Here is a 21733-nt window from a genome sequence, read left to right on the forward strand (position 1 = left end):
ATTATTCAGCTTTAGTGCAACCTCACAACTAAGAAGGCTAAATGGACCAAATAAGTACGTTTCAGCGGCTAACAGCAGACAAACCCCAGCATGTTGTCAAAGCAGGAGAGACTTTACTAGTAATCTGGGCCTGCAGCCCCACACAGCTAAAACGTGTTTATTATCAGATCTGGAAGCTGAGCTGTATACTATCTTCAAGTACCACCCCTCCTCAGACCAAAGACAGCCTGGCCCTTCATGTCACCTCCACAGAATCACGGAATTTTTCAGAGTTGGAAGGGACCTCTAGAGATCATCTAGTCCAACTCCCCAGCTATTTGAAAGCTGCATTTTTTTCCCCTTTGGCTCCTGGAACCTAAAAACACCACAGCACATTTCAGCAATTGCTTCTTTTTGCAGTCTCAAGTAGTATGAGGAAACACACTGACAATGATGCCTCTGTGCCTTTATGCATTTAGAGCAGACCTATGAGATCTCGGCACCTGGTAGATTCACGAGGCAGGAAATTTTGAAATAAAGTTAATGCTAGGCATGATTTACAGATTTACCAATACAGGTGTTCATCTACAGTCACAGAGTTATCTTTCACATTTCCCTAGAGTGCAGGAACATCATCCTCCTCCAGTGGTAAAAAAGACTAATAAAAAGCTGAATCTATCCTGCTATGTCTGTACAGAGGTAGCACCTGCAGTAAAAAAATAAGTTGGAGTAGAATACAACAGCAGACATTTCTTATCTTATTTTTCAACATGACATATCATCCCCCATTTCTACTCCCTTGGCCCCATTAAGTTCTTCTAACCGCACAGACTGAAAAAAAAAATAATCCTTTTTTAAAGCTGTACTTAATACACAAAAAGCATTTTCTTACCCGGTGCAAAGATTTCAGGGAAACATTTCTTCAGCAAATGTTATCACCTAGGATTGTTCTAACCACAATTTTCCAGATGTGAGATGCGTTTAAGTATGTACCTGAAGTAAACTTGCTTGTTAGTTTGCAAGAATTTTTAACAATTTTCTTTTTCTTTGAGGTTTTGAGAACGTGTTCTCTGGCTTCCAAGTTTGCTTCCCTGTCTTCACCCTCTTTAGGCTCTCTACAAGAGAATTAACTATGTTCATTCTCAGCTACACCAGCTCCAGTACCAAGAACAGCCAGGTGAAGAAGGGAAATACTGGAACCTAGGAAAAAGAGAATTCTGGTATTTCCGCAAAAAACTCTCCAAAACATGTACTATTGGAAGAAAGGAGTTCTTCCACATGCAAATTCATTCCCTGCTTGCCTTCACTCCCTGTGGTTTGTTAGTGAGTGTGAAAGGGCACTGGTGAAAGAGTGGGGTGCATCCTCTAGGACAAGAGTTTTCCTCCCTTTAAGTCCAGCTGAGCTGGCTCCCACAGCTGGCTTCATCCTTAGGCTGAGCATGCAAATATATCAAAGCAGCTGGACACAGATTTACACCTCTTCCCTACCTTTAACACAGGTTTAAAACAGTACGTGTACTTACAATTACGTGTAAGTAATTAAAAGCCTTAGTTCTCTCCTCCTCACTAAATCTTCCTTTTCTCAAAAGCGCCTTTGTCTAAACGTGGGCCAAAGTCTGAATTGAAAAGAGGACGGGAAATTAGATCAAACTGAGTATGTAGCATTCTCATTATCCCTCATGTCAGGCAAGTCAGAAGCAGTTACATAATTGGGCCTCCAGACTCTAGGCACTGAAGTGTTAAGAGAGAAAAGCAATCCCAGGACTGCGTGCTGGGTTTTCACAAATAGAAAAACACAGAAGTAGGCCAAGAGCTTACCATCAATGTTAGTTTTTAATTGCACCACGTCAAAAAAAAAGGCTCATCATATGGCACATGTGGTCAAAGTGGTAAGAAAGCATGTAGTGCAAGAAATGGAAAAGTGAGGGAGGGAATTTTATCTGTGCTTGTGTACATGCTTGTGTGTGAGTCAGAGAAAGTGCACTTGCGAGTGAGCGAGCAAGAACGCATGTGTATGAGAGGAGTACAGTGCAGAGAAATACAACGGGAGGCAGCGGCCCATAAGCAATTGCTATGAAAAGGAATGGGGGTGGGGAATTGTGCACAGTCCTTTTTTAGCTTCTGCCGTAAAAAATAAATGGACCTTTTAATCCGCATTCTCCTCGAAGCCTTCTCTATTGACCATTCATTTCTTCTTTCCCTTCCCAGCTCTTTACCTCCTCTATATGGCTGATGAATATGCAAATGCATAACCAGTTCTACAATAGCCTATCCTTTCTAAAAACAGGCTATAAATTTGGAACCTAAGCAGCAGGTTCTAAAGAGACTATTATACTATATGGCTGAGGGAAGAGGCAAGACCGAAATACCACCCCTAGCACACCAAAGCTCTTTATAATGTGTGTGAATGCAGCTAGAAGGCGGGCCCTTCATGTGACAGAGCTAGCAGCCAGGAAGGAGAGATCTTCTGCAAAACGTACACATGAATCTCATCACAGGCTCCTGCAGGGCACAGCGCACGTGCTAGCAACGGGCAGCGCTCCCTGCAGCCGTTGGCAAGAACACTAATGTGACACAGACCCCAAGATCACGTAGATTTTAGTTCTAACTGATGCCAGCTACTGGAACTGTGGGAGCTTTCGGGAAAGCCCAGTGACCTTGATGCTGCTGGGGATGCTGTGCTGCCTGCGGCCCCCCGCGGCTGCATCGCGGCGTGGCGGGCAGGAGGTGGCGCATAGAGCGGTATGTATGTGCCTGCGGAGACACATAGACACTGCTGGGGGGACGGCTGCACCCCAGCGAGGGGTGACAACAAGTGCAGCCCCCGAATCTGCTCCCCAGCAGATTCTCACAGCTCTGGCTGACTCAGGGCTAAAACGCGGCTAGGGCTCTCATACCCTGCTCCCGTCATGTTACAGAAGGCAGCTGCGTTACACACAGGACAGCAGTCTGAGGCTCCAGGTACTACACGTCAGCTGCTTCCCAGCTCCCAAGGAGTTGCCTCCTTTCGTCTGTACAATAAGCACAAACACTTCTGTACAATACTTGCATACACTTCCACATCTGCTATTTTCAGGCCCTCCTCAGGCTCCTGCTGGGCTTTACAGTATTCCTGGATGTTGTCACTGCAGGGTAAAACACAAGAACTGTTAGTCCAAATTTGACGAGATGGTATTGTCCTACTATACAGGGACTGAAAGCTGAAGGTGCTGTGCCCAAGTGCATCAGTTCATCACCCCAGCTTCCAAACTGCAGTTTCCCATGGAAAACTACTCAGGAACAGTTACGTGTCTTCAGGCTCCAGGCTGAACTGACAGGCAAGAAGGCGCCGGCTGGAAACTGAGAGCTCCAGCTCAAACCCTGGGCAAGGCAGATGCAAAACTGCGGGTTGCAACAGTTTCAATACACTCTGCCAAAGGCAGCCAGGACATCACCGCATCATGCAGAGGTTGCCCTGTTAACTGGGATAGTGGGAGCTTGTGTCACCCTGAGGGGGCACAGAGGTGGGAAGGCAGGAGGGATGTACATATAGCACCCTCAAAAAATTTGGATAAAGGGACAGAAACTTGGATCTGGCTCTAATCCTAACTGTCGCACCCTGAACACATCACAACTCTTTGTTGTATTATCATTTACAGGTAGTGAATAATATTTGCACAATTCATAGGAGTAATATGATAAAAATAAACATATACAGGACATGCTATAATCATAGATACACCTAGATAACATGAAATAATTCTAAAATACATCTTCACAGAGATTGATATTTAAAAACAAACGCTTGTAATCTTAAAAAACTGCTCAAAGTTGGACAGCCTTTGAATATGGACATCATTGTGCACTTTTCCTTCTCCCTTTTCCCATCACCTTCAACATAGATGTACCTCGCAAAGCAATTCAAATTCTTCCCCATCTCAACAAAAACAGGGATGCCAGGAGGAAGGAACGTTGTGATATGATTTATTAAAATCATTAAAACCCTAGGACCAAAGAAGACTAGTTCACAAAGAAGAATGGAGGTCCCATAAACACTGTGAAGATGGGAACAGGGCTCCCCAGATGAGGTCCAAAAGCCTCGAGTTCATCTTTGTTGGAGGTAACAAGATCTATGCGGCGGTCAGGTTTGATGACTCAGATCCTTTCTGGAGCCTGGTTTTCCTTTTTGTGTTTTAACATTCTTCCGAGCATATTAACACACAAGTACTCTGTGTGCCTACCACAAAGTAGCTTTTGTCTGCATCACTGGAAGCACGTAATTTTCATCCTAGACTCTGATAACACTTTCACAAATATTTGCTTCACCTCAACTCAAAAAAAACCAAACCCCAAATACAGTGAGAAGAAGTATTTTGATCACAAAGTAGAACAAATTAGCAAACCAAGGCCAGGATCCTATAAAGCAAGAATTAGAATAGGAAAAAAAAAAAAAAGAGTGGATATACTTCTAGGTAATCTCCCTTAGGTGACGAAAATCTTCGGATCCAGAAACACTGACAAAACACTGCAAATAAAGTAGCATCCTCCCCCTCCCTGACTCCAGGAAACAAACCAACCCCAGCACCCCAAAATTTGCTAAGATCAGCACATCTTAGGCACCAGATCTGGAGATAATTACCAGAAGGGATGTTGGCAGACACCAGGGTCCATTCAGAGAACACGCGTTTGCCACTTCTTCCCAAAATTTAGAAGTGTTTCTTCTAAAGCAGTCCCTGGTATACAACTGCATGTCCAGTTGTACACCCTAGAGGTCATGGGTCCAAGAGGAACAGCAATATTCTCTGCAGGATACCTTCAACTAATTAAATCCTTATTAAAACTCTTCACATAAACTACCATTTAAATTAAAAACATCACAAGAGAGGGAACTGACAGTGGCACAGACATGACATAATGGTTACAGTTTAGAAAACTTACACGTTATCAAGTGAGAATCCATGACAAACTCAAATCTTCTCATGAGACTACATGAAGACTTTAATGGAAATGTATGGATGCTTTCTTCTGTAACAGGAATTACTGTTTACTGTTTAGGTGATATTCTGTAACTACAGGAGGTAAGTTTGGAAACATTGACTATTACCAATTCTAACACGAAATGCTGTCCGATACATCCATAATAGAACTGCACCTGTGCTACTCACATAAAGAGTAGTGACATTTTTCTCCTTTCTTAATACTCATGTTTGGATTATTAAAACACTACTAGCAGAACACTTGGCATTTTTTCTAATCCCAAGTTTAAAATAGTAGCAGAAGTTAGTCTTGTAGATGGCTGTTAAAGCCTCAGTGCGTTAGTATGCTGAGACTGCCTCCTCTCCTCTTGTCCGATACAGTTAAAGCCAAAACAAAACCCTGTAACATTTCTGGTATTGCTGTACTTTCCCAAGCAATATGCAACAGAATCACGTCATATACATTAGCCTTTAAAAGCAAAGCCTTGATTCAAGTTATAAAAATGTAATCTTTCACACTGCTCCCTCTTTGCAGGATAGCTTCTTCACAGTCTCACTGCCTTTGTGGTACGGACTGAGTTGATCATACTGATTTTAAATTGTTCCTTTTAATTTTTACCCTCCACCCACAGGTCCTTGGCTTCTCTTCTCATTGGTTATTGCACCCTGGTGCTGCAGAAGAGGTGCCTGCCTGCTTCTGCTTCTTACGGCGTTTGTTCAGGAGGCGGTTGTTGGATGTTTTCAAGTCTTTGATTTTCACCTGATCATAGTCCACCCTCATGGTAGCCAAAGCACTGGTCATCTCCTCCTGAAACCAAGGAAGGAATTTATTGAAAACCCTGAGGCAGAGAGCACACAGCCATCCCACACTACTGCCAAGAGATGAACGTACAAAAAGGAACCCTCTGTTACACTACGGCCAGAAATAGCTGAGCCCTTTCTGCTGCACTGGACTATGACTAAAGGCTTCATTCTACTCACGGACTCATTCAGGAGGAGCTATTCACACAGCGTTTCATACGTGAGCATGCAGGACCACACTTGGCTGGCCTAAATTCCATCATGTCCCTGTGCCCAGCATTTCTTACTGCCTGGCTCTGGGCCTTCACCAGCTACTGAGCCTGGGCTTCTTAAACCAGAGTCAGGGCGCTGCTCTCCTTGCGCTGTTACCAAGCGAGGTTAGCAGGAACTAGAATAGAGAGTCCACACAAAGTTGTTTAAAAGTATGTGCCTCAAACTCACACACTTCCTCAGTTTGAATTAATGTTTGAGTGTAGGCAAATTTTAAACTTTTGAATAAGGCCTTAAGCAAAAATCTGCTCAAGTAAATGAATGTCTATGCATTTAGTTCAGGAATGGAAAAACGATTAAATATTATGGGAATGCTGATGGCCCAAGGGACCTATACAAAGCACAAGTATAAGAATTTCTCGGAAATATGGAAATGAAGAACGGTAAGTGAAACTATCTGTTTCTCTCTTTGACTCGAGAGGCAAATGTTGCCTAGGACCTATGAAATTTTACCATTTACCATTACATAGTTCAACAGCTGAGACATCAGTAATTTAAATAAAATCAGTAATCAGTAAAATACATTCCAGGAACATAGCAATTATCAAAATGCCAAGCATTATAAGTGCAAAAAATTCATAATTAATTGTAAAAGCATGCCAACCTGATAAAGGCCAGCAGGAAAGAGTTAAAGCTTGCAAACAACTTTTAGTCTGCCCTATAGTTTCTCTTTGCAGGAAGCATTCAACTGTCATCAGTACAAACAGCAGGTGAGGCACCTGGTTAGATTAAGGGAAAGACAGATATATTTTTATCTCCCCTTGCCAAATATCACAACAAGACATGACTAAGCTTATTTAATGTTTTTTTACAATAGAACAGAGTAGAAAACCAGAATGCAGCTCAGTCATCCCACCCTGTCCCCCTGCATTTTCATCATATTCTTCACTTCACTATAGTGAACTTCAAGCTCCCTCAACACTATCCCTTCTACTCTGCGGTTACATACAGTGGCTCAACAGGTAGCAACGTTAACAACTTTGATCATAAACATCTACTTTGTTGGTATTTGGCTATCAGATGAAGCTCAAATAGCATTCTTCTTTTTTAAATGGCTATCATATACACTTCGTTCTAACCAGGACTTTTTATGTTTCCCTTGTTTAACATGGTTGTATTCAAATTAGCCATAACCTCCAAGGAAATAGGCATATGCAGAGAAGCCAGCCCATTTAATCTCTTACCAGACTTGATTTCAAGAAATCTGAACTGTGATTGACTCACTTTAACTTCATCCCAGTGGTCTTTATCCTCTTGCAGGACCCGTGCAGTATGAAGAGGAGTTGGTGGCACTGCCATTGATCTCTGAGAAAAGGGAAAAATATCAAAAGACGTGTTCTGCAAAATCACATTTGGGAAGCGCCTGCTTGCTCTTCTATGTGTGCTGAGGGCATAAAAGTTTATGTAATGTCCTTCAGTGCTTTCAATCACTCCAGAAGCTAATTCATGTGTGAGGTAGAAAAGGACTATAGTCCCCACATGACAATATTTTCAAAGAAAAAAAGGAGAAAGAAATCAGTGCTGAGTTTCTTTCACTCTTCTCCCTTCCAGTCCAACCAATATCCCTGCGTTGGATAAATTTTTATGTACGTTTTAGATTTTAACTGTCATTTCACTATTCGTTAGTCAATGTTTTAAAGTGGTTGATTTGACCTCTATCTTCTGGGATTTGTCGTAGGAAAAATTTTCTTGCATATCTACATTAACTGAGATTACCAGTTTATCAGATCATAAACGTGCCCCAAAGAGGAAATTATACTATTACTCAGAGTAAGCACAGTTCAGAAGACAGTGCATCGCTTGAAATGCTCTTCCACATAAAATTGAGATCTATGCTCACCTGCCATGAAAGATCAGTAGACATTTTAAATTAGAATAAGGTACAATTTCTAAAGCATGACGTGCAGTTCCCCAGCTAAATTCAGCAAGAATCATAGTATTTCTTGTCAGTCCATAACCCAAACTATAAATTCATACCTATATCCCTTATGCTTTCTATGCAAACTTGCTGTCTACTGCTGTGGTGTCCTACACCAGATGCAGCTTCACGTCAAAAAAGTTTAGGGAGATCCCTGTATATGTCATTGTAAAATAAGCATTACATTGTAAGCAGTGCTTACACTCCACCAAGCTAACAGCACCACAGCAGTAGTTACAGAAGTGGAAGCAGAAATGATGACGCCAGCATCCTCTGGAAAAGGACCCTAGCTGGCCACAGTATAGTTTTATCAAGTACAGCTGGGAGGAGGGAAATGGAAAACCAGACGACTGGCTTTAATGGTGTCCCTGAGCAGGTGTTGAAGTTGCCCTCCTATCTGCTATGAGCTGCTACTTGTTAAATAGATCTTATCTCCAAGCTAACTAGAGGACCCCACCTAAACTGAAAATTTTTGCATGGTCCACAATAATACTTCTGCCATCCACGTAATAAAAAAAAAATGAGAGAAAAAGAAGAGGAGAGAAAAGCACCCTCCTCCACTGCTTGTGCGGGCATCTCCCCATACATGTTCCCACTTGGGGATTTAGGAAAAGGAAGAACACAAGCATTCACTATGTTGGTCTTTCCCTCTCCCTCCCTCTGCCTCGTGGGAACAATAGGTTCAGCACAAAAAGATGCCAACCTGCAGCTCCAAGAGCATTCTTCCAGGAATGGTATTCTAGCACGGCTCTTTGGTGCAGCAGAATCTTGTCTCTAATCTCCTCCTTATTAATTGGTTATATGCATATTTCAAGTAACATGTGTCACTGTAGGTGGTAGCTTCCTTAGCTATTAGGCACTTATTCTGTGACATTCATCGCCTGCTGACTTCTGAAACACCTCCTTCTTGGGTCTTCAAACACTTAAAGCTGGAGGTATTTATTCTGAACAGTGATTACGTTTTTATTGGGTTAAAAAAGACTTAGAAACATTGTCTAGGTTCTGTTCTAGTTCTACAGAGTCTTTGTAACCTTAATTTCTCAGTTTTCACAGCTCTAAATGAAGACATCTATCTACTTCATCAGGATGTTATGCAACTACATTTCTATACAATTCTAAGGGTTTTCATATCTTCAAACAGGCATTATAGAAATACTGACTATTAGTCACACCTCTGCTTCTGCCCCTTCCTCTGAGGATCAGCACAGACAGGTAAAGCTCTATGAGAGAAAAGGGCATTCTACAGTACAAGTGATTCTGTTCCTGGCTGATAATTTTTGGGCGGTAAGAACAAGACTGGTGTCCTTCTATGCACAAATGTGAGAAGTATAATCTATTATTTTAAGTGACACCTACAGAGCAGAGACGATATGCTGAAACTCAGCCTGATAACTCCTGGGATTCTTGTCTCTTGTTTGAAATAACTGATGTTGTATTATTAGAGTCTTTCCCCACTCCCTCCCCCCCCCAAAAAAAGATTTTTTTAAGGAAAAGTAGATTCAACCAAGTCATAGAATGAAACCTGAACCGGGACCATTAATAGCTCTGTGTACCACCCCTATCTGGCAACCTCTTATAGGGCGCTAAGCTGAGACCCTTGCTCCTCCCCCACGCATTTCCAAACTCTGCCAAGGATGAGAATTCCCACTTAGCATAGAACCGTGTTCACACTAGCACAGCTATGCACAATGGTGCCTGAGACCACTAATAATAGATGTCTCTAAATCCTGCACCAATGAAGTAAGTACATACAGTTTATTTTTATATTTTTAAAGAGAGTAACACATGCATATGCTGCAGAGTCAACACTGACTGCCTGCTCACAGAAGATACAGATACTTTCGGCTTTTGCTTCCAAGGACGCTACTGTGGGTGTCTCTCTTTGTGTGTCCTCTGGTAACACCAAGAAGAGCTGTGGTTCTACAAGCAGATGACTGTGCCCTCCACAGAGGGCACAGAGGTTAATTAAGTTATTAACAATAATCATCAATCCTTCTTTTGCTGTGCTATGTGGAGCTACATGTAAGTTCTGCGTGTAAGAATTCATCTTGTGAAAAGAGATATGAAACTTACATTAATCCAAGGGTGATTCATAAACTGAGAAACTGTCATCCTCTCTGTCGGGTCAGTCTTCAGCAAATGGCGAATAAGTTGTTTGGCTGAAACACAGGACCAACATGGCATGTTTACTACTGTGTTCCCAAATAACCTTGAGAATACAATGACCTGCTGAATGAAGAAATTCTGCAGAACTCAAAAACGCCTACCTATTGCTGGTACCATGTTAAGAAGCCATGTACAGTGTGGTAAGTTAAAGAGGCAGAACATGAAAACATCCAAAACAAGAGATAAGAAGGAAAGATAAAGGATTAGGGATTCCAGCTATGCTATCTACATCACTAAACCAACTGCTTTGAGAGCAAGAACTTGAGAAAAAGAGAAACAGAGGAACAGAAAGCTGCCAAGCCACCTGTCTGAAAGATGGCAACACGCTCGGCATTATGGGCTGAATGAATGCATAAGCTGATGTTTTGAGAAATGACAGAAGACAAAAACTAGCACAGTTGCAGAAAAAAAGATAATAAACTTTTGACAACTGAGAGGCCACTAAAAGGATAACGCAGTCAAAGAAATGGATTGCACAAACAGGCTTTGCAGCATTCTGTGAACATGGTATCTGCCAAAGCAGGAGTCCTAAGTAACTGAGATATGAGATGATGAGAATCTAGACAAGAGTTTCATTAATGTGGGCAGACTGGAAACACTACATCTAAGGGACGTTATTTAGAAAGATTTATGCATAACTTCCTTGGAGGAACCTAGAAAAACTTCTGCATAAGAGTTCTCTTTTAGAAACATTAAATATGAGATGACTAAATGCTTGTAAGAAGCTGTTAGAGGTACAAGTTGAGACTTTAGTTTGTTGAGAGATGCTGCAAAGGAGTTTTACAGCAGAGATTACGTGGACTCTAAAATGTACAAGGAAACAAAAGGAGGGGACCACAAACAGAACCCATTAAGATGATTACAAGAAGTTGGAGGGGAATTTAGAGGAAGCCTCCATAGACGATGGAATGATAACAGAAAGAAAACCATGACGGTACAAAGGAGGGCAAAAAGAAGCAGTCTGCTGAAGATGCCAGATCAGCCTAAAAGAATACACATAAACTAGTTGATTTTAATAGGTTCAAAGGTATAGGGCACCTGTCTTCATTCAGGCAAGCATACAGAAACCCTACAAATTTTCCGAGTGCACGTTCTCTCACCAAGCTCCCCATGCATTTTAATAACTGCTGTAATATGAACAAGACCGAAGGCAGACAAAGTATTAAGCCAGAAACCCGTAAGTAAAACATCCACCTTATATTAAAACGCTCTCCTCAGTAGTTGATGCTGCACATGCAACCATGAGAACCAATGAGATGTTAAAATGCCACAGATCACAGTATTATCCAGCGATGATTTGTTGTTGCTAAACAGCAGACAGTAATAGGATGCTACCAACAGCAATATAAAGGGCTTGTTAGAAAAAAAAGACGTGCCAAGAGGTTGCTGACCTTTCGCTCTAAGATGATGGGCAGGTGAGACTTCCAGATTATAAGACTGTCAGGATAAGAGGGAATCAAAAACATGCACTTTCAGGTTTGAGCCCATCCAGGTCACAGCTGAACAGCAGCAGCTTTCAGTCAATGACTTATACAAAATAAATTGTTGACCTTGTTTCAAGTGGTGATTGGCAAGTTCCTACGTCACAAAAAGCTACCATGAAAACTTGCCATCCTTTCTGGCTCTGTCACCAAGGAGGGCAAAGACTGAATGAGTTCTTAAGACAGTTTGCCTTTCTTCCAACTCAGCTTGCATTGCAGCTATCCTGGCAGCCTCCTTTCTCAGGATTAAAGACTTTTGTTTTCAGAGGGTTTAATCTTGGCATTCACTAGCACTAGCTGGAATTTGAAAGAAACTTTTCAGTAGTCATTTACTTTCTGGAGTACTTAGGTTGCTGGCTAGTATTTGAGTTCCCAGTCGTTCTCTGTATCATCTTAGAAAAAAATAATTTAAATTCTAGAAGAAAGGGAAACAAAACCTAAGACAGGTTTTTGGAAATAGTCTCTTGTAAGCTCTCCACCACCACACAACGCCATGCACACACTCATCGGTAACCGTGAGCATTGTTACCTTCCTCTGATACTTCAGCCCACTCTGGATTGGGAAACCCATATTGCCCCATCCGAATTCTTCTCTTCATCCCTGGAGAAATGGCTTGACCGGTGTTTGAGTAGAATGGAGGGAACCCACACAGGCTGTAAGAGTGGACAAAAGAACTCTCATAACTATGAAAGTCCTTTCATCTCTCAAAAGGTCCCAGACAAGCTTAGTCTTCTGCAGGTTGCAAGATCCTAGTGACTAATTACTTGCAAGTGTAGATTTAACAAGATGCGTCCTCTTTCTGTTCCTCAAGCCTCTTTCCAAATACTTACAGAATATATGTGATGACACCCAACGACCACATGTCACATGATTTGTCATACTTCTCAGGACCAAGGACTTCTGGGGCTGAAGAAGATTAAAACCAGAAATTAACAGAGTACCAGATATTTCCTTTCATCTCCATCACCATGTAAGTTGCAGCACACTTCAACAAGTATCAGAGGCGTTAAAAAAATGCAACGCACTGCAGGAACTGGGTAGTATTTTCTATTGACAAGTTCCCAAACACAATCTAATGTAACTACATCTAATGTAGTTTTAAAAAGGAGGAACGGAGCTGGCAAAATGCCCCACTCTTCACCTTAGTGTCTCTTTGCTCAAGAGAGTACTAAGATTACAGCAAAGCAGAAGGAGCTATAGCTAAATGCGTACAGGGAAACACTGCATTGAAAGAGGCAGGAGCATATGTTCCAGAAATCAGAACAGAAAGGACCTCCTTGAGCCGTGATAACATTTTGAACGACACCTAGGTGGAGTATGTTTAGCTGCAGCAACTACAGAGCACTGTATTTTCCCTTGGTCTCCAGAGCACTACATTTTTTCACTAAGTAACAAAATTTTAGAGAGATACATTTAGAGGGGATTTTTTTTTTCCCCTGGGGCGGGTGAACTGGCAGGGAGCTTGATTTTGTAAGGAAAATGATTCTCTAAACATACGAGCAATCATACTGGTTTACAAAAAGGTGTTGAGAAGGGAAATGTCGGTTTGTTTATATACAAAGGCATAAACATATATATGCATAATTTCCTTAACATTTTATCACTAATCCCAGCTTACAAAAATATAGAAGAAAGCATCAGAAAAAAATATTGCTATCTTAATTATCTGCTAACAATGAATAACAATATCTTTCAACACAAAAAAACCTATATAAACTTACATCGTAGAAGAGAACTAATTCTTCCAAAAAATGAAGCCCTTTTTCTTCCAAAGAAGTTCCAGGCGCGGACTGCCTCAGTCATACCATATGGTGAATGACTATTAACTCAAAGACCAAAAGGGACGTACTCTAAAATGAGTGCATAAAGGACAGTCTACTGTGGTGTTCATTACACAGCACTCTGTCTTTGGACAAAATGAAGGCAAAAATTCAGCTGTGATTAAGTCACATTGGTCTTTTATTACTAATTTCTCCATTTGCCAGCTTTAAGAAGCTTTACAGCTGAGGCAATACTTTCCCTGTTCTCTTTCATTGCATTAGTTAAGCTAAGGGAAGTTTTGCAAGGGAACGCCCAAATAATCATGAAGCTGAGTTCAAACCATGGCTTTTATTGCATCATTCAGAGGAAACACCAGGATTACTTCAAGTGTAATCAGAAGCAATATGTTCTCTCTCCTTGATCCTCATTTGCATCCCCTATTAAGGCTGTTTCCTCTGCAACCAAGGAAGAAAGCAGGAGTACTAAACTGTACCTCAACCAGACTAGGTTTGGGTTGGATCCTAGTTTAAAATCTGCAGGCTACCTCTTTGTATTTACATCCACAATAGAAGATTTCCCATCCATTCCTACAGTCCACAGGCCCACTATAAGGAGGGATGACAGACTCAAACACAAAAGAATCGCATTTTGGATAACTTACCCACATAATAAGGAGTGTAACAGGGGGTCTGGAGCGCGTTTTGTACAGTGGTTTCTTTGGCAAAGCCGAAGTCTGTGAGTTTGAGTACAGTATCCTTCTCTTTAGACGTGTAAAGCAAGTTTTCAGGCTGAAAGGCCACCAAGAGAAAGGATAAACTGGACAATGAAGAGATGTCTCTCATGAGCTGAAAGGTCAAACCATTCCCACTTGCCTGGATCACCACCAGCATCTGGGTCTTCTTACTTCTCTCACATCCCCACCACACTATGCAGAAAGTTCCCTCCCAACACATAGCATTTTTGCTCAGACTAAGGATCAACATCCTTCTCTACATGGTACTTAGGAGAGCAAAACACAAGACTCTCATCAGGTCCAGTGGGTGTCAAGTCTGGCTTCTTGAACCTCTCTCTAGTTCACTGCACTTACTGGGATTGTTCTGCACTCTGTACCGCACTCAAGTAGCTGAGTTGGAAGACAAGAGAAGTCATCAGCCAAATTCTCTATGAGCAACAGACATAACTCCATCAGAATTAACCGATACAGACATAGTCCCCTTCCTGCTCCTCCCCTCCTCTGTCTCCTGAAACCTGAGCTATTCCACTCTTGCTCCACACTCCATAAAGGCTCTCCAAAACCAGAAGTGGCACAAAGGGAACTACAAGCTCTTGTGCGGGAAGAACAGGGACAACGAGCACATCTCCAGAATCTGCAATTGTTTGAACTTGTTTTTCAGTTTCTCAGTCATAAGGAAGCTATGTCCTCTCTCATGCTAGTGTTTAGGGACATACAGAAGAAGGGAGAGCTTGAAAGAAAACAGGATTTAGGATCTATTAAGCAATTTGAACCATTCCTGCATGAGTTCACTGAGTGTGTGTAGGTGGTGTTTGGGGCTAAGTACTTCAGTTTCTGTGTGTAGACAATGGTACACAGGTCCACAAAAGTGAACAGATTTTTCGTCTCTGAACTCTTAAATCATTTTCCAGTTCCTACCTAAAGAACCCTCAAACATCCCCCTGAGTGACACCAAGCAATGGCAGTTCTCCCTCCAGCTAAACATACAGAAGCATCTGTAGAAAATTCACAAATCAGAACTGGAGAATCAATCAGATGCCTCAGCCTACCATTATGTGACGTGCTCTCCAGCACATTCCGTAACACTACCACATTGCTGTGCTAGAAATGCCTTGGTGCGGCTATCTTGTCTTTGCTTATTCTGTGCAATTTACAGAATGAAAACAAAATACAATACTCCAAACCTGGTCAAGTCTCTACAAGAAGATGTGGGTACAAACTTTAACTAATAAAACACACACTCCCACATGGTAGTAACTGAGACCTTCCCATTTTCCTAAATATTTACATATAGTATTAAAGTGGGTTGGATGCATGGAATTGGTATTATTCCTCCCATATACGCAGTTTCTCCTCTCTCTGGAGAGGGTTTTGGTGTTTGTTTAGTTTTTTTGTTTGTTTGTTTGTTCCTGGGGTTTTTTTTAGGCAAGTAGGATTCTGAAAAAAACTAATAACTGTCAAAGACTGTACACAGAGGTATAGCATCTAGTATAAGTTCACTTCAGGCAGCATTATTTTCTTGTTAATTAACTGGATTGCAAGTTGATAGTACCTCTTTAATTAACCATTTGATTATCACCAGATTCTTCTGCATTCCGTACACAATTGGACGGCATTAACACACATGAATCCCCTGACCTTTAACTAGTAGCAAACCAGTTGTGAACAGATCCCTTCTCACACTGGCAGAGGAACAGAAACACTTCGATCATCTGATTGTACTCCTAGTTCTATTTAAACCACCTCTGCCCATTTATTTTTCTGCCTTATGGTCTTTTCTCCCTGCCCACACACCTTCAGGCCTCACCTTGACGTCTCTATGGGCAATGTTCATTGAATGCAGATACTGGATGGCTGTTCCGATGTCTCTCATTATTTCAGAGGCCTCTATAAATACAATTTTAGAGAAAGGTCACATTAACATTCCCACTGTAACTCAGTGACATGCTTGGGAATGCTTATGACTTACAAACAGCTTGCTGGAATATAGGGCTAGCGTCAAGACTAGAAAACCTAAAATTAGCCCTAACAGCTGTGTTTTGGTTTTGCATGCAACCATACCCCCCAATTCCCCGGCTGCTCAGCCCTCCTCCTGAGCCTGCATTGCAACTGAACGGTTGAGACTCCAGTTTTTTATGAGCTTGTAAATTTGTACTTTAATTCGCTCACCAGAAAAGCAGCAAGAGCAGAGCAGGTACGCAAACAACATGCAAGACTGAGGAGAAAGGAGCCCCAATCAAGACATATCTCTGATTGTCCAGGACATGTCCTCAGTTGTCCAAGACAGAAGTTTAACTTTCAGCTTCTAGTTCAGGGGTAACAGGAGGATCTAACAGATTTTCTAAAAATAGAGCAACATAACAATATAGTAATTTTAGGTGAGGTCACATCTTCATTCCTCACTGTCTTTAGAAGTTTTTCCTCAAGAGAAAGAAAATCAACAGTTCTATTCTGCAAAGCCCAAACTGCCACCTTTGAAATAGTACATTTCTAAAATTTAACATAACCCCAGTGGGAAATTTTAGTAGTTGGTGAGCTGCCTTGCAACAGCAGTACTCTTGAAGTCTGCAAGAGTTCAGCTACACAGGGAGAGGTTTCAGAGCAGGGAGGAGTGACATTTCCATTGTACCAAGTGAGCGTTACATTACACCTCCATTGACTGGGAAACAGAACCAGCGATTTCAACCTGATCCTCTGTTTTCTGCATAGGTAGAAACCTCAGCTGCAGTAGTGAGAGAGAGTGTAGAAATTCTTGTACTGTAACCTGGAATCCTTTTTCACACGGCTTGAGATTGAAATTACACAATCTCAGGCAAGGACAATCAGAATGCAGAAATACTCATCTTCTTCAGGGAAAACCTTGCACAACCTCCTCCTTCCTGGCCCAGGCTAAAACTCCTGGCTCCTAATGGTAAGTTGTGGCTGATACACAAACAGCAGCCAAGTGAACCTGGGGAATCCAGTAGAAAAAGGCTCATTTATCTCAGGAAAGAATGAAGGTGATTTTTCTGTTTAACACTTCAGATGATTACTGAGTAAGTATTTAGAATGTTATACAATGGTATTTAAGGTAAAAAAAATCATGTTCTTAGTAGAGTGGAGTCACTAACGATCACAGAACCAGCTTCCCTCCTGGAATCTTGCATTTTAGAGAGGAACAAATAAAGTTCCTCAAAAAACGCCTGTTTTCCCTACATGCGTTTCATACCACTTTCTCATGCTTTCAGCTGGGATGGGGTTGACTTTCTTGCTAGCAGCTGGCATAGTGCTGTGTTTTGGATTTGGGATGAGAATAGTGTTGGTAGCACACTAATGTTTTTCTTTGTTGCTAAGCAATCAAGGCCTTTTCTGGTCCTCACACCGCTCCACCAGCAAATAGGCTGGGAGCGCACAAAAAGTCAACAGAAGATACAGCAGGGACAGCTGACCCCAACTGACCAAAGGGATATCCCATACTGTATGTCATGCTCAGTATATAAAACTCGCAAAGAAGGAAGAAAGGGACATTTGGAGTTACAGCATTTGTCTTCCCAAGTAACCGTTACATGTGATGGAGCTCAGCTTTCCTGGAGATGGCTGGACACCCGCCTGCCCATGGGAAGCAGTGAATTAATTCCTTGTTTTGCTTTGCTTGCATGCGTGGCTTTTGATCTACCTATTAAACTGTCCTTATCTCAACCCAGGAGTTTTTTCTCACTTTTACTCTTCCAATTCTGTTCCCCATCCCAACTTGGGGGAGCGAGTGAGCGGCTGCATGGCCCTAGTTGCTGGCTGGTGTTAAACCATGACACACTTCAAGGAATCATCCCAGGCTAAGAAACACAGGATCAAAAAAAGCCTGGCCTTTGTACCAGATTTGCAAAACCGTCACAGTAATTTACAAGCTCAGGTGTACATTTTTCTAATAATAATTTCATCTCAATGCTAATTACAAACACTAACGTTGTTAATCCTAAGCAGAAACAAGCTCTTGTCTGTTGTGAATGGGCAAGGAGAAGCAGAGTCAAGCACACCTTTGGTACTCTGCAGATAACTAATAGCAAAAATAATAAAAATGGTAAGACCATTCTATTGCAAGCTCTGTCACTGACTCACAGCAGGTCTTTAAACTTGCACATAGTCCCTATGATAGATGAGCAGGCTTGTTTACAGCGTGGCTAATAACACTTCCTTTCAAGCAGTACTTTAAAACCCTTGAATAAGAGATGTTTCATCAAATGTGATTTGCTCGTTATGTTCATCACCTAACAGTATAGCTGTGCACGGTGATGCTGCTTGAGGGACAGCCAGAAGAGAAACCACAGTAGAAGCTGCGTTGATCATGTCAGAGGTGGTCTGGCAGGAGACCAGGGACTAGGGTAACAGAGGCTGCCATGGCTCAGAAATGAAGAAGCTGAGCAGATTTGTATGAAGAATTTTCCTCTAAACCTTCCACACTGTGCCTGAACTTGGCCAATTCTGGTAAGTCCCAATTTTTGGGAACTTTTAAAAATAACCATTTAATACAGAGTGCACAGAAAATGAAAAACAAAAAAAAAAATTTAAAATTACAAACAAAAATCAAATCAAAGAAAAATTCCTGTAAGGGAATTAAGCAAGGTGACAGAGACAGGGAGAAGCACTCTTTCACAAACTTTAAAATTAAACTTGCGATTTTTTACCTCTCTCAGTGAAAGCCTGATCTCCTCTCTCCTGGATCCTGCTAAACAGCTCTCCTCCCTCCATGCTGAAATAAAGAACACAAAAACCCACCACCTTACATGAGCAGAAAAGATCAAATTAACACCTGACTGCACATCCATATAATCACACAGAACCGTGACAGGAACACATTAGAAAGTATTATGGGCCTCCTAGGCCAATGCTTCCTAAACATCACACTTATTTGAATCAATGCACAAAGCCATTCTGATATGGAATAAACCGAAAACAAAACAAGACCAAGGAGTTTTGATGCCTTCAGTTTAATGTGTCCTGTCACAAGAAACATGACACACATAGCTGGGAAGTCAGATACGCTGGCACTGGGAGGCTGACAGTAATCTTTTTTTATGTAAGGGTTGCAGATGAAGAAAAAAGAAAGAAGGAAGCAAAGACACTGAAAAGGATTATTAATTTGTCCCTAGTGAAGACAACAATAACTGTGGTATTACAGATCAAAGAAGAATAGGAAAAGCTAGAGTCTAAGTGGTAGCAAAAAGGATCACGTCAGATCACAGGATTCACATCTGAAGTTGGAAACCAATCACAATCAAAGTGCATCATATTTGTAGAGATATATCTTTCAAGACTGTATTAATTAGTCAATGCTTTAATGAGGGCGATTGTCATGGAGTACAAGGAAAATTTATTTTCTGGTTAAGGATCGTCATTCTTCCATCATACAAGATGGCTGGAGCAGCTATACATTTCCATATCAGTTCCACAAAGACAATAAAAGGTTTGCTGTGCAAACCAAAATCGTGGCACTGAGAAGGCTCATCTAACTCTCACCTAAGCCAACATATTCTCCCACTCCCTCCACCCCCTCAAAGAGCAATGTTTGGTGGGGGGCTGCTGCTGGTCCATACCATTCCATGACAATGAGGAGGCATCTCTTTCCATGATGTATATTCTCATAAACATCCAGGACATGGACAATGTGGGGACACCCTGACGCTCGCCAATGATATTCTACTTCCTGACGGGCTTTTGGGTTGTCATACAGGAGCTGTAAAGAAATAGGAGAGAGCAATGTCAGTGAGCCAGCATAATTCTGCTTTAAATTGGCACCTACATGCATTTCAGCTCAAAGATGGTGGCAAAAGCTACTCTTAGCACTTTCTCCAGCCAAAGGATGTCAATGCATCACAAGACTTTCACCATCTCTGGGCTGTCCAACTTCCTAGACTGAGGAATATAGAAACAACTGGTCCCTTGGAACTGGAAGGACCTCGAGCGCCAGTGAGGAGAGATTTGGAATCTGAGATGGAGACAGACTTATCTCATCCACTGCTGGATGGGAAACAGCAATTGTTTTCCTACTGGTTTGCAGTACTTGCACACAGAGGAGAATCCCTCTGCTAAGGACCTTCCTACCTGCCCTGCTCCTGGAAGAAGCGACTTTTAGGTGCAATGCAAATCATTAAAGTTCAGTAAGATTTAAAAGAATAAGGATTTTCACACTGAATCTGAACGTGCTACTTAAATACTACACAAATTTCTGACTCCACCAGGGTCAGAAAGGGACCTTTGACTATCTAGATGCTTGAACTTCTTTCTCTGTCACATGCAAGGCCAGTATATTTTAAAGGCACTAATCTCTAGAAGGGAGGTAAGAGCTCATCTTTCCCGATCCTGCAACCTCATACACAAGAAACGTGTCCCTTCCCACTTGAAGAACTGCTCTGTATCAGACTCTGCAGCTGAGTTTTTGTGCAAGAGTGGCACATTGCTGAATCATGCCTTTTTTTCTCTGCCTTGTCTCTCTAGATACCATTAACACTTTGTGAGAGACTCTCTCTTTACTGCACATTTATACAGTTCCTACACAGTATGGCTGTGATCTAAGTTTGATACTTTATGCCCTATAGTAATAATCATTGTAATGATGAAGCAGCACAAAACTGATCCTATATAAAGCATTGTCAAATGCATTGAGACAGAGTAAAAACAAGCAAAGAGCAATCACCTCTGACCTATTTGCCTTGAAAAAGGACTACAACAACTGTTGCAGGAACTGTTTTCAAACAGGCAAACAAGAAGTATCATTGTTGCACTATCAGGCCTTAGCCTGAAGCTCTTCTCACTGGTGTTTGCTATCAGGTCCCAGACAAAACACAACCGCATGATAATTGCTGAAAACAAGTATTAACATGTAACCTGTCATCTGGGACCTATGAATCAGCCCAGGAAAATGAGATTGCTTTTCCATTCAATTGCCAAGCTAAGGCACAAATGGTGTCACAAGCACCTCTCAATATAGGGAAACACATGATTTAAAGGTCACAGGAAGGAAGTCACAAATTCTGGTTTCTTTATTGAGTTCAATACAGACAATTTGCGTCACTGGAAAAAAAGCTTACATTTCTTTCCTGCTTGAACATCCCTTTCAGTAAAGCAGACACTGTAACATGGCAGGAAAGGCCTGTAACTCTTCAAGAAATGGTGGGAAAGCACTCAGGAACCACTGGACAGAAGGTTAAGAGACTTCTCTTCTTTTCCAGTCTAGGAACAGTAAAAGGGTGACAAGTACTCCTCTGCCAAGTGCACATTTCTGTATTTTTGTGAAGCACAGAGAGGTTGCAGGAGGGGACGAGCAGCCTCAGGAGGGCTGCTGGCTGCTTAGCTGAATGGGCAGTGAGACTCACCACCGTGACCACCCTCCAGGCTCCCTCAACTCTGCCCCAAAGGCTCCAGCATGACACCAGATTTTCAGCGGTGCAAGGAGCTGAAGAAGCTTTCTTACCGAGTTCAATGCCCTCGCAGCCAACCTACTTCTTCCACAGCTGTCATTCTGCACCCAGAGCATACCCTTTTGAGATCACTAACTATCCGCCTCTTCCTTCCTGCTCCAGCCTGGCTATGGCCTGATTTCCAACACAAATAACTTCCTAAAGAAAGAGATGGCTCCAATTTGGACAAAAAGCCCATTAGCGAGTCCAAGTGCAGTTGCTTTACTTCTTTCAG

At 41.8% G+C, this 21733-nt stretch overlaps 1 protein-coding gene across 4 annotated transcripts in view; it reads right to left on the bottom strand.

The window, feature by feature from the left end:
- Nucleotides 1-3925: 3925 nt before the first annotated feature.
- MAPKAPK3 (MAPK activated protein kinase 3) overlaps nt 3926-21733 on the bottom strand; it is a 134701-nt gene continuing 116893 nt past the window's right edge. For 3 of the 4 annotated variants that reach the window (XM_063348089.1, XM_063348091.1, XM_063348093.1), the window contains 9 exons: nt 19636-19775; nt 18727-18791; nt 15873-15952; nt 13994-14120; nt 12402-12477; nt 12100-12224; nt 9997-10082; nt 7230-7310; nt 3926-5742 (listed from right to left, as the gene is read on the bottom strand). In XM_063348089.1, the coding sequence (XP_063204159.1) occupies nt 5584-5742; nt 7230-7310; nt 9997-10082; nt 12100-12224; nt 12402-12477; nt 13994-14120; nt 15873-15952; nt 18727-18791; nt 19636-19775 (939 nt within the window). In that variant the 3' untranslated portion in view covers nt 3926-5583. Of the gene's footprint in view, nt 5743-6609; nt 6725-7229; nt 7311-9996; nt 10083-12099; nt 12225-12401; nt 12478-13993; nt 14121-15872; nt 15953-18726; nt 18792-19635; nt 19776-21733 lie in introns of all 4 variants that reach the window. The other variant, XM_063348090.1, reaches the window with a different exon arrangement.

Source organism: Chroicocephalus ridibundus, chromosome 10, assembly GCF_963924245.1.
Source record: "Chroicocephalus ridibundus chromosome 10, bChrRid1.1, whole genome shotgun sequence".
NCBI lineage: Eukaryota > Metazoa > Chordata > Aves > Charadriiformes > Laridae > Chroicocephalus > Chroicocephalus ridibundus.